We start from the raw sequence: 15,775 nt of genomic DNA, 5'->3' as shown, positions 1-15,775 counted from the left end.
AGAAATGTTTTATTACGGAAATTTCAAAATACACAAAAGTATACAGAATCATATAATGAATCCTCAAGTGCCCATCACTCAACTTCTGTGACTATCAATTCTTGGCCAATCTTGTTAATTTCTTTTTCCATCTACTCCTCCCAGGCATTGTATTATCCCATCTACAAAGATTTCAGCCTATGCCTCTAAAATATTAGAGAACTATTTTAAAACATGTAACTGAAACATCATTATTACACACAAAAATTTAACATCAGTTTCTTAATATCATTTCCTTACCAGTCAGTATTTCAATTTCCAGTTGTCTCATTATTTTAATTTATTGGAATCAGGGTCCATACAACATCCACATGGCAATGGGTTGTTATGTTTCTTAAGTCTCTTAACCTGCAGGGTTTCCCTTCAACTACATTATGTTTTTTTTTTTTCTTTGAAATTTATTTGCTGAAGAAGTCCAAGTTGCGTGTCCTGCAGAGCTTTCTGGAGTTTGGATTTTGCATAGTGTTGTATGATATGCTCCTCTGTCCTCTGTTTTGCCAGCTAATTGGTAGGAGAACTCACTATTAAAAAAAAAATTTTTTTAATTGAAGTGTAGTTGATTTACAGTGTTAGTTAGGACTCACTATTTTTAAAATGGCAATTCCTCCCAAATTAACCTACAAATTCAATGCAACTCCAATAAACTATTAAATTCTTTTATGGTCCTGGAAAAACTTACCCCAAAGTTCACATGGAAGAGTAAAGGGCCGCGAATAGGCAAGACAACTTTGGAAAGGAAGAGGAATGGTGGAACTCTCCTTACTAGATATCTTCAAATTTGAAACAGTGTAATAGTGGTGGGGGACCCTTAAAAATGTAGGATGTTAGGGGTGCCCCTATAAAAAAAGACCCCAGAGAGCTCCCTCACCCCTTCCACCATGTGAGGACACCATGAGAAGACAGCCACCTGTGAACCAGAAAGCATGCTCTCACCAGACACCAAATCTGCTGGCTCCTTGGATTCGCAATAGCCAAAAGGTGGAAGCCACGTAAATGTCCATCAGTGGATAAATGGATAAACAAAGTGTGATATATAACTACCATGGAGTATTATCCAGCCTTAGAAAGGGAAGAATTTCTGATAAGTGCTACAACAAAGATGAGCCTTGGAATGGTAAAGCACCACAGATGAACCACCTAGAATGGCAGTGGCCAGGAAAGGGCAGGAAATGGGGAGTTATTGTTTAATAAATACAGTTTAAGTTTGGGAGGATGAAACAGTTGGGTGCAGATGTCATATTTAGGTGAACCATACTAAATTGTCATGGGGGGTGGTCAGAAACAGTCACATGTTGGCAATTTCATTTGGCTCAACTCAATAAAAATACACATCTTACATGGTAACCGTATACACCAACTTCAGGAAAGTCGTAACTTTAGGGGAGAGAGACAGGAAATGGGAGCTTTAGTTCTATCTCAGACATGTAATTTCTTAAATAAATAAGTAAAATAAAGATCTGAAGCTGATGTGGTGAAATGTTACTGTCACCTACCTTAATAACGTAGACATGAATGTCTATATATTATTGTCTGTGATTTATTTGAAAATTTTCACAAATAAAAATAAAAGCAGTGAGTGGGAGAAGAAAAGTGAGTCGAGCCAGTGTAGACAGCTCAGTCAAGCAGCTTGCCTGGGAATGGAAGAGATGGGGCAGGATCAGGTTTGACTGTGGGACCACGTGTTTATGGAGGAGTCCCTGGGGGAGGGGATGAACAATTAAAGGTTCAGGAAAGGCGACGGTAGGAAGCTACCCCAAGTCCTCCAGGAGAGAATCGGGGACCATTCCTGAGAAGAGGAGTGCATGAGGAGGGGCCTGAGTGGAGAGAAGGTTGTGGCCTGTGTTTGGGACCCCCTGGGGTCCGAGGCAGGAGGGAGCTGAATGTGCACCCGGAGCCTGAGTTGAACATTCCTCAACTCTCCCCCATCAAGTTCCTCTCGTTCCAGTTCGGCTTGTGAATCCGGGTCTCCGTTTTCTTCCTGCCAGCTCATCCCTCAGCCTCCACTTGGGAAATCCCAACTACATCAAATCCAAGCCCCCAGGACCATTTCTTTTGGTGCCACCAAGCAGATTCCTTTTTCACTCTCTTAACTGGACCCCTGACTTGTTCCTTTCTGCTGGGAGCACCAGCCTTTCTCCCTCCTTCCTTGTCCCTTTTCCTTCTTCCCAAATCAACCTGTTAAGAACCAGCTTGGTGGGGGAGGGCAGAGCTCAGGGGTAGAGCACATGCTCAGCACGCACGAGGTCCTGGGTCCCATCCCCAGTGCCTCCATTAAATAAATAGATAAATACTTAATTACCCCCCCCAAAAAAATTAAGAGAAAAAAAGAGAAGAACCAGCTTGATTGAGAGAGGGTTCACATACTATATAATTCACCCAAAGTGTCGATTTCATTAGTTTTTAGTATGTTCAGTGTGGTGCAACAATCACCATCAATTTTAGAACATTTTCATCACCCCAAACAGAAACCCCATATCCTTCGGCTACCATCCACTCTCTCCCCCTCTCTCCAGCCCCCCAAAACTGCTGACCTACTTTCTGTCTCTATGGGTTTGCCAATTCTGGATGTTGCATATAAATGGAATCATACAGTATGTGGTCTTTGGTGACTGTCTTCTTTCACAGAGCATCGTGGTTTTCAAGGCTCATCCATGTTATAGCATGTGTCAGTGCTTCATGCTTCATCTGGCTGAATAATATTCCATCGTGTGGCTAGAACACATTATGTTTATCCATTCATCAGTTGATGGATTCAAATGGACTTGTCTCAAGAAGTCTCTTCTGATGTATTTCTATCTCTTGCTCCTCTGCTGGCTATTGAGCATTCCATAAACGGGCTTCCTTGGTGACAAGGCCTCTGAGGCTGGAAAGAGCAGGCAGCCTTATGTTTGCAGTCTGGCAACCCTTAGTGGCTCTCCTCTGAGCCTTGTTTCCTCATCTATAAAATGAGGACAATGATATCTCCTTCCAGGATTGCGGGAAGTGCTGATCCAAGTGGAGCATGTGGCAGAGTGGCCTGGCATACAGAAGGCGCTCAGTCGTGTTGGATCTCTTCCGTCTGTGTTGGCCTTGATCCCAAGCTAAGGGTAGGCAGGCAGGAACCACAGTTTCTTCCTTGCTATTCCCCCATCAATGTCAGACCAAGGGGAGAAGACATAGAAAGGAAAGAAAAAGCAGGGATTAGGAAAAGCAGAGAAACTGAACAAAATGATACAAATGAGATAGAAGAAGGAACTCTTGAGCAGGGATGTTTTAGGGTTGAGCTTGGTGAGTGGTTTGGCATTTGAAGACTTGTGTTTCAGATCCAGTCCTGGCACGTCCATGTCATTTACCACTGAGTCATAGGGACTGGTCCCCTCAATTTCCCCCTCTGTAAAATGGGGCATGATCTATGTCATAGCTGCCCCTTGGGGGGCGATGGCATGAGCTCATGTGCCCACTGCTTTGTAAACCACTCACCCAGGGACCCCAGAGCCAGATGGTGGCCCTACTGACCCAAGGCAGGCCCTGCCTGAGGCCTCTCAGTGACCTGACACATTGTCCCCTCTGTGGAGGAGTGGCCTGGAGCTGCCTCAGGCTGAAGCCCATCCTTCTCAGTGTCCTGAGGCCTCTAGGACTCAGGGGAAGCTGACAGAGATCATTCATTCATTCATTCATTCATCAAATTTTGAAAACCTACCTCTTGCAGGACACTGTACTATGACTAAGACCTGGCCCTTGCCCTCAAGGGGCCGGCAGACTTCTGGCAAGAGGGACACACAGGCACATTCATATACAGGATGCTACTGGCCCTGTGTTACTCTGTGACTGCAAACACCTCCTGCCTTCTTGTGCAAACTGACTTCTTGAATGCTTCTTTTTATGATTTCCAGGGCTTGCTCTCTGGTCTCTTTGAATATAATAGGGGTTTCTTTCTTTATTCTTTGCCCAAGATATTAGCACACTGGCAATGCCCTCAGGAGATTTTCAAGGGATTCTGATGGATAAATAAAAACACGAAAGATGACAAGAAATGATAGTGTGTGGTGTGTGGTATGCCCTCCCAGAAGTATGCCCACAAGTGCTGTGGGAGCCCTAAACTGGGCCAAGAGGGCTTCCTGGAGTAGGTAATATTTGAGCTGGGTCTTGGAGGATGTGTTAGAGTTTGCCAGGCATATGTATTCTCAGCACAGGGAACAACATTTGCAAAAGTACGAAAGGGTCTCAATGGTGAGAACTTCCTAGCAGCTGCGTGGGTGTGGGGGAGTGAGGGTGGGATGGAAAACGGAAGGGAAGGACGCAAGGGGGGGGGCAGCCAAGATTTTGAACACTATAAATAGAAAAAAAAGTAAAAATATCACTCAGTCTTGACACTTGAAGACAATAACTCTTTTGACGTACATATATATTTAAAACAGACTATACATGTTTTTCCCCCCAGACTGTATCTATCTATCTATCTATCTATCTATCTATCTATCTATCTACCTACCTACCTACCTATCTACCTATCTAATCTATATCTTTCTTTCTTTTTCCAGGAAGTTAACTCTGGTGCTGCGTGGGGAGAAATAAGGATTGCAAGGGACACTTAAGTGGGAAGCTGCTATCTAGCCACCCGGGAGATGCGAGCCGACTTTGGGGCAGTGGGATGAGGAGGAAGAGCCGTTTGCACAGGTAAAGGACCAGGGGAGGCAGGTTGGTTGGTGGGTGGAGAGAGAGGGAGGAGCCGGCGCTGACTCACAGGTTTCTGGCTTAGGAAACAGGTTGTTGGTGATACCTTTCAGATAAGGACTTCGGATGAAGCGCCTGGCAAGTTTTGAGAAGCAGATAAGAAACTGAGATGTGTGAACACCTTAGATGTGGGGGGAACTGGGAGTGAGTGGCCGCGCGGACCAGTCACCCCGGGACCCCACACCTGTCTGGAGCACCTGCGGGGGCCAGGTGATCGTCCGGGGCGGGGAGCGCACTCAGACCGTCGAGGTCGTAAGCCCTGATGTAATAAGGGGCCTTCTGGGCCTGATGCAGGCTGAGCGCGGCCAGCTGGGGGGCAGCGCTCACCACCTCCCGGTGCAGGTGGGGGTGTCGGACCTAGGGCCCCGTCACATCGGGCTGGGGAACAAGGGCTCAGGAGTCTTGCGTCCCCCTCACTTCACATGGGGGGAGTTCGAATCCCTGCCCTGTCGCTTCCTGCCTCAGTTTCCCCATCTGCATCGCTCTCAGACGGACCCGGCAGCAGTCTGTAAGCAGAGGACACGACACATCGCTGGATCTGGCGAGGAAAAGTGGCCAAGCCTGACTACCGAGGAGGGTCGCGGGGCAGGGACGTGAGGAGTCAGGACCCCGCGGAGTCGCCCCGCGGGACAGGCGGGCCTACCCGCGCCGACTCCGTGCCTGGGGGCCCGGCTCGCGGCCAGGCCGCAGCCCTCGAGCTCGCCGCCCAGTCGCCGTCAGAACAAAAGTGGCGGCGGTGCCCAGCGTCCCGCAGGCCCGGCCCTAGCTGGGCAGCCCAGCCTCCCCACAGCGGGGCTGCACCGAGCACAGCGGCCGCGCCTTCGGTCCTTTCCGCCCGAGCGCGCTCGGCTCTTTCCGCCGCGGCCGGCGCAGGTGGAGGGGGCGGGGCGGGGGCCGTGCGTGGTGACGCCGCGGGGGGGTGACGCACCGGCGTGCCCCGCCCCCTCCCCCTCCCCGTTCAGGCTCTGGAAAGAGAAGAAAAAAAACTTTCTTTTTTTTTTAATTGAGGAATCAACAGCCGCCATCTTGTCGCGGACCCGACCGGGGCTTCGAGCGCGATCTACTCGGCCCCGCCGGTCCCGGGCCCCACAACCGCCCGCGCACCCCGCTCCGCCCGGCCGGCCCGTTCCGCCCGGCCCTCGGCGCCCGCTCCAGCGGCCCCGCTCGCCTCTCGGCTCGGCCTCCCGGAGCCGCGGCGGCGGCGGCGGCAGCGGCGGCGGCGGCGGCGGCGGCGGAACGGGGGGTGGGGGGGCCGCGGCGGCGGCGGCGGCGGCGGCCCCGCTTCGCGCATTGTTTTTTCTTACGGCGACGGCGGCGGCGGGCCGCGGGCGGAGAGCGGAGCCCGGAGCCCCCCGGTCGTCGGGCCGCGAGCGAATTAATTAAGTGGGGCGCGGGGGGGGGGAGCGAGGCGGCGGCGCGGCGGCGGCACCATGTTCCTGGGGACTGCCTGAGCCGCCCGGCCGGGCGCCGTCGCTGCCAGCCGGGCCCGGGGGGGCGGCCGGGCCGCCGGGGCGCCCCCGCCGCGGAGTGTCGCGCTCGGGAAGCGGGCAGGGGATGAGGGGGCCGCGGCCGGCGGCGGCGGCGGCGGCGGCCGGGGGCGGGCGGTGAGCGCTGCGGGGCGCTGTTGCTGTGGCTGAGATTTGGCCGCCGCCTCCCCCACCCGGCCCTGCGCCCTCCCTCTCCCTCGGCGCTCGCTCGCGGCTCGCGGCTAGCGCTCGCTCCTCTCCCCTCGCAGCCGGCCGGGGCCGGCGCCGACCCCCGCCCCGGAGCCCTCGCCGGCCCGGCCGCCCGCGCTTGGGGCTGTTTTCGCGAGCAGGTGAAAATGGCCGAGAACTTGCTGGACGGACCGCCCAACCCCAAACGAGCCAAACTCAGCTCGCCCGGCTTCTCGGCGAATGACAGCACAGGTGAGGAGGGGGCCGGGCGAGGGGCAGGGGCCCCGGGGGTCGCTGTCAGCCCCACCCGGAGGTTAGTGCCGCCGGAGGACCCGAAATCGACGGCGGGCGTGCGGGGCCCCTGGAGCGGCGGCCGGCGCAGCCCCTTTCCCGGGACCCCCGCCGCAGAGGGGGAAGTTTGTCGAAAGACTGTCATGGGGCCCGAGTAGGGCGGCATACGCCCGGGTGCATTCAGATCTCCCGGAGTTGATGAGCCCTCCTCGCGTGGAGCCCGAGCGGTACTTCCAGGGAGGAAAAGTAAAGTGAGTGGAGCGTGTTTATTCTGCGTGGTACTTCCATACGCCTCCGTTCGCCGTCGTGTGTGTCCGCACACGCGTGGCTGTCTGGAGGGATGACAGCGGAGGGTACGTTTGCTAGTGAGAGAAGGAAATCATCCAGCCGAAAGGGGACCCGAAGTGTTTTCGGAATCGGTAACACATTCTCAAGGCTGCGACCAGAAGGCACTCATAGCAGCAGGCCCGCCTATGAGTTACGACTTAGAAGTTTCTTGGAATGTGCTCCTTGGGAATATGCTTAGTAGTTATTTTGAAAACTTGTTGGTCACCTAAGTCATTCCACTTTTCACAGCCCAAAACTTAGTTAGCAAGATGTCATAAGTTACTGTGGTGTGTTTAATTTCACGTGTTAACTTCGGAAGAAAGTTAAATAGCATATTTCATCTGGGCTGCAGTCTCCATGTGAGCTTGTGTTGTTTCTACCGTGTAGCAGAATTAAAAAATTATGTTAAGGAATGTAGGAATTAAAGTCCCCCCCCCCAATTTTTTAAAGTAGGATACTGAATAAATCATTCTTTCAAACAGCTTCCCCAAAAACTTTCTTAGGTGATCGTATCAGTTACCTAAGAGAAGTATTTTAGTTCTCTGTTTCTTTAGTAATCCTAGGTTGTTCTGGGCTGGTTCATGGTAGCATTATGAACTAGCTGTATTTCCTCTCAGAGCTCTCCTTTGCAATAAAAACTTGTGCGCTGCCGCGAACGAATGGATCTCCAGCGCAGCTTGCATTGCTCTACTACAGTCTTGCAGTCGCAGCATCTGAAAATCAGTTTCTAATGAATGGGTCCAAACTGAATTATATTGCTGCAGCAGTGCCTTCAGATTTGCAGTAGACACACACAGCTGTTCAACTTGTTCACATATTTCTGTGACTGACCACTAGCATTTTTCTCCTAGTTGTTTAAAAACCTGTTTCTACTGTTGAAACAAAACTTGAATTTTGTGGCTTCAGTTTTAATACAGTTTCTGACTAGTAGTTAATGTAGAAGTGAGATAATTTTTAAAAAATCAATCATAAGGAGATTCTTGTCTAGTTGAAATGAAATTTCACAGTGGAGAGGAGTCAGTGGCAAGTCATGTCAAGTAACTAATACTGCTCTTTTTAAAAAATTGATGAAGAGTTGAATTTGATGTTAATTTTGTAAAAATCAGCTCACCAGAAGTGAGAAATGTGGAAACAACCATAATTTAAATACCCTGATTTTACAGCATGAGAAAACTATAATTTTAGTGCATAGTAGATCTCTTTTGCTTCATTAGTCTTGGCACTTTTCAGTGAAAAATCTCTAATCATATGAAACATAGATCACACTCTACAAGTTCAGCGTTGAAGCTTGTCCTTTGAAACTGGTAACTTTTGAATGGCTTTGCAGCTTTGCTATTGTTGAATGAGGTTATTGTAGATTTTGTTTTATAAAGAGGTACAAATTAGTAACATGAGACTTACCAGAAGGGCTTGTCCCACTGTATACTTTTAGCAGTTTTCAAGATAGCACCCAAAGGATGGCTTTTTTGACAGTTCCATTATTGGATGGTCAGATATTTACTTTATGTGCTGCTAATCACAGCAAAGTTTATCAGAAGGGATTTTCTACTTCTGACCACTTTTTCCCCTTTCCTATTCTGATCCTTGTAAAGCACTGGGGCTCTTTTACTTTTCCAAATGTTCAACAAAAAACTCAGTTTTTAATAGCTGTGTTTAAATAATCCAAAGAATAAATTCACCATTATATTTATATCGGGTCCTTGGTTGCACATTCATCGTCATCACGTTATTGCAAGAGGGTCTGTTAGTGTGGGGGGGCCGTGGACGGGATCATCATCGAGCATGTTAAACAACGTACAGCCTTGTCTCTGGTAACTACTAGTCTAAAACAGATCTTAAGGATGTATAGCAAAGCAAAGAAAGCACTAAAGGAATTACATTGCACACAATCAAAGGAGTGATGGCATTTGGTTAGATGGAAAAGTGAGGAGAGACCTGGGAATAATATTTCTTGAGAGAATAAACCTCATTTTAGTGAGGGGATGTTTGTTTCTGGCTTCTAGGGTAAAATTGGACCAGGCAGAGCAAGGTGTGTTCCCTGCTTATGTGATAAAATTTGAAGGGGGCGGGGAGCACTGTTCATGGGAAGAGCTGAGGGGTTAGGAGGAGGCCTTGGTGGCCTGAGAAACAGAAGAAGTGACTTGGATTGCCACGATGCAGCACATATCTCTGGGGACTGGCCTGTGGAGCCATCGGTGTCAGCTGAGTGTGCGGGGAAGGCAGTGAGCCCAGAGAACAGTACATCAGATGCTGGGGAGTAAGTAACCAGCTAGGATGCTGCCTGCAGGGCGCTTGCAGTCTAGCAGGGGGAGCACTGCTGTACATACACTCCAGTGAGGTTGGTGGCCTCTTTGATAAATGCCATCGCCACCAGTGACAGAAGGGACAGGTCACTGCAGGCTGGGGAGATCATGGAGGGTTTCTGAGGAGAGCGTGCAGAGGTGATGCCAAAATAGGGAATGCACCCCAAAGAAAGATATCAAGGGGAAGAAGGAAAAACGGTACTTTTCCCCCAACCCAGGCTTTTCTTCTGGAGTGGCGCAGAATTTGATGGTATCAGATGTTGTTGAAGTAGCATTTTCTTGTTTTACATTGAAGGCATAAATGCTTTCTTACAAATGTCATCTTCCTTTACTTGGCACCCTTTATAAGAAGTAGGACTTAGTGTTACCAGTGTATAGCTAGTTGTGTGTTTTAGAAACTTTTTATTTAATACGTCCAAATTAAAACAGCATTTTCGTGTCTTTTAGCAGCAGAGATTCATGATTTAGCAGTGTAGGAGAAATAAATATCTAGGGAAGTAGGGTTTTCTTGGTCAGCTTTATTGAGGCCAAATTTACATTCAACAAATAGACTGTAAAAAAGTTTTTTAATGCTGTCTTCTGAAAATTGAACATGGGTATATTTCATCCTGTGCCCTAAGCAACTGTGATTACATTTTATTACATAAATGTAATATGCAATAGAAAACTGTACTTACATGCAATAGAAAACTGTACTTAAAGAAACTTGGTGTTAAATAAGGTTACCAAGCAAAATGCCTTTTACAATAAAATGATGACATTTTACATTTATGTATCAGAGTGCTTTTCTCCCCATCACTTCAGTTTGGTCCTCACAGCATCCTGTGAAGGTAGGAAGGGAGGATACTGTTCCTTCCAATTCGAGGTAAGGAACCAGACTTGATAGAGGTGATCTGCCCAAAGTAACGTAAAAGGTGAAAACCAGAACCAAACCTAGATCATTAAAGTAAATAGTTCTGTATATTCATTATGTAAATCTACATCCATAAAATGGGATTTACTTGGATCATGGACCAGGAGACTGCATTACTTAGCAAGTTTCAATAGTGTCACTCCAACAAGTGAATTAAGTTCCTATGGGGAAAGTTTGTCAGCAGCTATGGAGGGAGACGGGAATGTGTTCTTCCTATCAGGGGCCTGGGGCAGGGACTCTGCCACTTCCATCTCTTTCTGATGCAGCAAGTGTTACCTGAGGCCTACACTATGTGGTCTCACCTTCCTGTTTATGACAGTGGATAGTTCAGGACCAGTCAAGTTATTTTTTTTACTGAGTTCTGGCTAAATAGGAAATGTGAGTTTTTGTAGAGACTTCTAGGGCTGGGGCTTTTCATGACTTTGCTTTTTTTGATAGAAGAATAGAGATTTTTGAATAACCATGAGAAGTGTGATAACAGTGGCCGCGTTTGAAGTTCCTAGGGAAGGTGGTAAGTATGAACCCCACCAAGAGCACCTTCACAGTGGATCAAAGGATTGAGAAGCATTCCTGTTTGGCGTTTGAATTTGACTCTATAACTCTTAAATGTGATTGGAAATGACTTATAAAGGGGCTGAGGCTTTATCCCACAGCTGGAAGTTGATGCTTAGATTGTTAGCCTGTGTCTTTACAACTTTTAACTTGTGCCACTGTAGTTATGTGACAAAATACGCGGTTACTTGGGGCTACGTAAGTGCCAACTTTGTATTTTTACTTAATGTGTTTGAAAACAAAATAGTTAAAAATGATTTTGCCGAAGTATGCCTTCCCTTGTTAAGATGAAATGTTCCTTACTGTGAGTTGTTCAAGATTAGGAAAGCTTGCTTTAAGCCACTTTTGTTCTTGGGGTAACATTAGTCAGGACCACCTCTTTTTCTCATTCAAATCAGCACTCCGAGTATATTCCAAGAGCACGGGAAGAGATGTTGCTCAATAAAGTCGTCTTGCTCGAAAGAAGTTGGGCAGAGGTGGGGCTGTTCTTGGGCCCTCCCCGAGCCTTAGAGTGCTGTTGGGCTGCGGGTCTTGGAGAGAGGGGCTGCAGTTTGCACCATTCCCAGACCGTTTTTATGTAATACATGGGTCAGCAAATTTCTTTCTGTAAAGGGCCAGAGGACATATTTTCGGCTTTACAGGCCATATGGTCTTTGTCGCAGCTGCTCAACACTGCCGTTTTGAAGGGAAAGCAGCTCTGGACAGTACTTAGGCGGGTGTGCACTGCTGTGTGTCAGTAAAACTAGTAAAACCATTGCTACAAAAATCAGCAGCCGAGGGGGTTTGGCTCTCAGGCCACAGTTTGTGAGCCTGATGTATGTGGGGCTAAGGCTTTGAGGATCCTCAGTTTTCTCATCTGAAAAATAGAGATAATGACCATTCCCATCTCAAAGGGCAATGACGAAGGTAGAATGAGATGATGAGTGAGAAGCGCCTGGTCTGGAGTGGATGCTCGGTGCCTGGTGCCTGCGCTGTCCTGACCAGGGAAAGTGGGTGCACCCTTGTAGGCCAGACCTGCTGAGAGTGCTCATCCAATTGGACCGGGACACATTTGCTGATGATTCTGGAAGTGGTAGTCATGGTGTGACTTCATGTAGGCCCACAGCAGGCTGACCTGCTGTAGTGCAGCACACTCAGAGTGTATAGCCCGGAATTCTTTAATCAATACTATTGATTATTTGCCTTTACTTTCACTTGTATTTTTTTTTAATACAAACGTGATGGCCGTGAAATTTTAAAGTTTAAAAACTTAAGGAGTGTATATGTTCTGAAAATTCTTACTCATTTTGAAGCGTATTAAGCAGTGAACAAATATGTGATTCTGTTTCTTAACTGTGTGTATTACGGTTCAGTCCGAGGTACCCCTTCTACAGCAGCAGTGTGCAAAGGATTCTGGTGATGCGTCTAAGTAGTTTAGAACTGTGTTGACAAGATAAGACTTAGAGGCAAAACTTGAGAAAAGAATACAAAATGCAATCAAGTGCCAAAATGCGAGTCAGAAAGGGCAGTCCAAGAAGATTTCATTTATCCACCTGCTGTTTACTGACTGTCCTGTGTGCAGAAGCCTATGGCTGTGTGTCCAAGTGGATGTGGCACCTGAGGCAGGCCTTGGGGGTGGGCATGGGGCCTTGACTGGGGGGCTCTTAGTGCTTCTGTATCCTGGTGCCCCCTGGGGTTCCGTCGCTGAGCCAGAGCGGGGAGCCAGACAATTGGGGAAGCTTGCTGGTTTTCTGTGCCTCTGTGTGTTGGGAAGAGCACTCTGGCCACTCAGAGAGTTTCGTCTTTGTGGGTGTGATCTCGGCACGTGGCTTGCATCTAAGTCGTTTCAGATTGTTTCAGATGGTCTCTCATAAGCTCTCCAACTCCTGGCCATGCCCTCCGTTTTTCATCACATTTGCCCCATGTTCCCTGAGCCCACTCTGCAGCCTTGAGAATACTGTCCCATACCTGATGGGCTGCCCTGGTCTGGTGTGGGTGGCATCCACAACTCCTGCATAAATCTAATTAATTACATCTAAGCTCAGTTTTCAGGAATTGTCACATTGCAGCAGATCACTGATGCAGCACATCAGCACTTGCACCAGTGCCTTTTGGGGGCTTTTGCGTGTTCAACTTTACATAGGAGCTGTGATTCGCTGACGGGAGGGTGGGAAAGAGCCATGTGCAAGGTTGTCCACCTGGAGCTTTGACTTGAGACGTGAATCAGAGATTGGGGGTGGGGGGTTCTTTAGGAAAGGCATAGAAATAAGCAAAAGTGGCTCTTTTTTTTCCCAGATTCTTAGACAATATACAGAATGATTGTTGCTGACTTAGAAAAATCTGCCTTTAGGGTGTTTTCTCGTTCTAAATTTGGGAAGCAAGGCTATTTTTGAGCTCTGTGTCTAAAAGTCAAATTCCTTTCTTTTTAAACCTTACCCTTAGAAAGACTTGGATATCATCCCGTGTGACATTTTCCCCCGTGTTTCATTTCCATTAATCAAAAGAGTATTTAGCTGAACTATTGCTAAGAATAGTAAAATCTAATGGTGAAAAAATTTTCACTTGGTTAAATCGACTTTCCTATTTCTAGATGTCCCGTCTGCTACTGTTTGAAGATGTCTTAATTTGCCAGTCTTTCTAATACACCTGTGCCTTACTGTATATAGTAGGTGTTTCTTAATAGTTGTAGCTGTTTAATGGGGTTATACAATTCTGTTGTAAGGCAATATCTTTTTATTTTTCAGAAGCTTCCCTTTGCACTGCCCCCACATATTTTGGATTTTTCTTATCAAAACTGTACTACCTATATGAGTTTTGATTTTGTAGTTAGAATAACCAGTGAAGTAGCAAGAAATAAGTTCCTATTCTTTTTTCTAGCCTATAGAGTGAAGCTTGGGCAGTGTTTAAGTAAATGGATTTTGGTATTTGATTACAAACTGAATGCTGACACTTAGGAACTGTAGAACTGTATCAAATAATTAGGGTTTGCTTTGACAATTATGGACCATACAAGTTTGACCCAGTTTCTCTGGATTAAAATATTTTGAGTATTTGTCACCTGCTTAAAAGTAGAACCTTTTAACCATGACTCAGAGTTGAAGGAAATGTCAGAGCTTTTTATACAGGGAGGCAGGCAAAGTGGTAGTAAGGAGCCTGACCTCCAGTCAGAGTGGACGCTGAATCTTAGCTTCCAGCTCATCAGCTCTGTGACTTGGGCCAGTGACTTTACATTTGAGCTTTGTTTGGGAGGGTGGATCTCATCTCTAAAAGGTATTTTTTTTTCCTCTAGAATTTTCCATTTCTTCTCACTTTGATTAGCTTTGTATATTGGGCCCCTGTGATTCCTGGCATATAGCAGGTTGTGGCAACTATTATTACTGTTTCATTGTGTGGGAAAATACTAGATGTCACCTGCCTCTTGGGCTGGTGAGGTTGGGGTTGATGTAGGGGAGGGGTCTGACTCAGAACCAAATCCATGGATGTTTCTCGCTGAGTCCATGGGAAGATGTGGCCCCTGACGGATCTGCTTCGAGCACCAAGGGCTGGTACAGTCTCAGTACCAGCTTGCAAAGGAATGAGTTAGAGGCTGAGATTCAGGAATCCCATAAAACAGGTGGTAGTTTGACACACTTTCCTCAGTTTGTGTTTGAAGTTAAAAACTGTTCCTCATTGGAAAATTTAAGTCTAAATGGAACTGTTTTTCTAGTATTGTTTCAGAACAGGGACTTGATTTAGGTTAGGACCTGCTGAAAAAAGAAAATGAGCATGGAGAAATTATAGTCTTTTCTTTTTTAGAAAACAGAGTTTGGGGAGAAGATGGCCTTGGGATCTCTATCCTGTTTGGTCAGGTTGATTGGTTGAAAGAAATACCAGTGAAGTTTAACTTCCTCTTTGGCTCAGCGACCACTGTGCTTGGAAGGAGCAGGCTCTACTCCTCACTGTACTGAGGGGATTTTCTCTTCCTGTGGATTTTCTCTTCCTGCGTTCACTGTTTTCCCGTTCTTCTGGATATTTTAGGCATGGTGATTTATGGGTTTTACTAATAAAAATGGCCCCATGGTGGACAAAGAATGCCCCCTCCCCATTTGTGGTTATCTTTACATTAAATCTTACTTACACTTTATTTAGTTGGTAATTTTTATTGAGAATAACAAAAAGGCATAAAGTATTGGTAGATTTTCTGTGTCATTTTGTTTGGGCCTCTGCTGCTGTTGTGACTGGCGTTTGTTTGAAGAGCACAACCTGCCCACAGTTGAACTTCTCTTTTAAACAATCTCTGGTGGGATTATTCAGGTTACTGAGAGAGAATTCAGTGTTTGGGCTCGCACTGGTGACTTTCTCAATCTTTGAAAGTTTAAGGAAAAATTGGTCCCATCCCAACAGTAAGAGTGGACTTGGACATTTCCTTTGAAACACCAGCATTCTCGTAGTAATCTCTAAGTCAGCGCTGTCAGTGAAACGTTCTGTGATGATGGCCATGTTCCATATCTGCGCTCCCACTACTGAAACCATTAGGCTCTTGTGGCTATTGAGTACTTGAACTGTTGCTGATGTGACCAACTGCGGGAAGTGACCTTAACCCTGAGACCTGAGGATGAATAGGAAATAGGGGTACTGTTCCAGGCACAGGGAACAGCATAAATAGCAAGTGTGAAGGTCTGGAGGTATACACTTTTGAACATGTAAAGTTTTTGCAAAAGCCAGTTTTGTTTTTGGTTTACATTCAATGGGTACCATTTAGAGGCAGTGTGGTCTTGCCTCTGGAAGGTGGAGACTGCTAGTGTCACCTTGCTCTGGGGAGTCAGGTGGGCCCGGGCTCCATCTCAGCTGTACCACTGTCCATCTGTTCTTTTGTTCAATAAATATTAAATCCTTATGTAATTCAAATTATATGTGCTTATTATGGGCGGGACACTGCAAGGCTGTGGTGATAACAGGGGTGGCTCTGACCTCTTGCAACTCAGAGTGTAGTGGTGTGGGCAGACAGTCTAGCAGTCTCACCA

General features: G+C 47.0%; 1 protein-coding gene across 2 annotated transcripts in view; it reads left to right on the top strand.

Moving 5' to 3' along the window:
* Nucleotides 1–6,341: 6,341 nt before the first annotated feature.
* The window catches only part of CREBBP (CREB binding protein), a 117,836-nt gene continuing 108,402 nt past the window's right edge, over nt 6,342–15,775 (top strand). The window contains exon 1 of one of the 2 annotated variants that reach the window (XM_064478398.1): nt 6,342–6,659. In XM_064478398.1, the coding sequence (XP_064334468.1) occupies nt 6,575–6,659 (85 nt within the window). In that variant the 5' untranslated portion in view covers nt 6,342–6,574. The remainder of the gene's footprint in view (nt 6,660–15,775) is intronic. The other variant, XM_031447613.2, reaches the window with a different exon arrangement.

The sequence above is a fragment of the Camelus dromedarius genome, chromosome 24 (genome assembly GCF_036321535.1).
Source record: "Camelus dromedarius isolate mCamDro1 chromosome 24, mCamDro1.pat, whole genome shotgun sequence".
Taxonomy (NCBI): domain Eukaryota; kingdom Metazoa; phylum Chordata; class Mammalia; order Artiodactyla; family Camelidae; genus Camelus; species Camelus dromedarius.
Note: the sequence above shows the minus strand (reverse complement) of the source record. Positions and strands in the feature narration are given on the sequence as shown.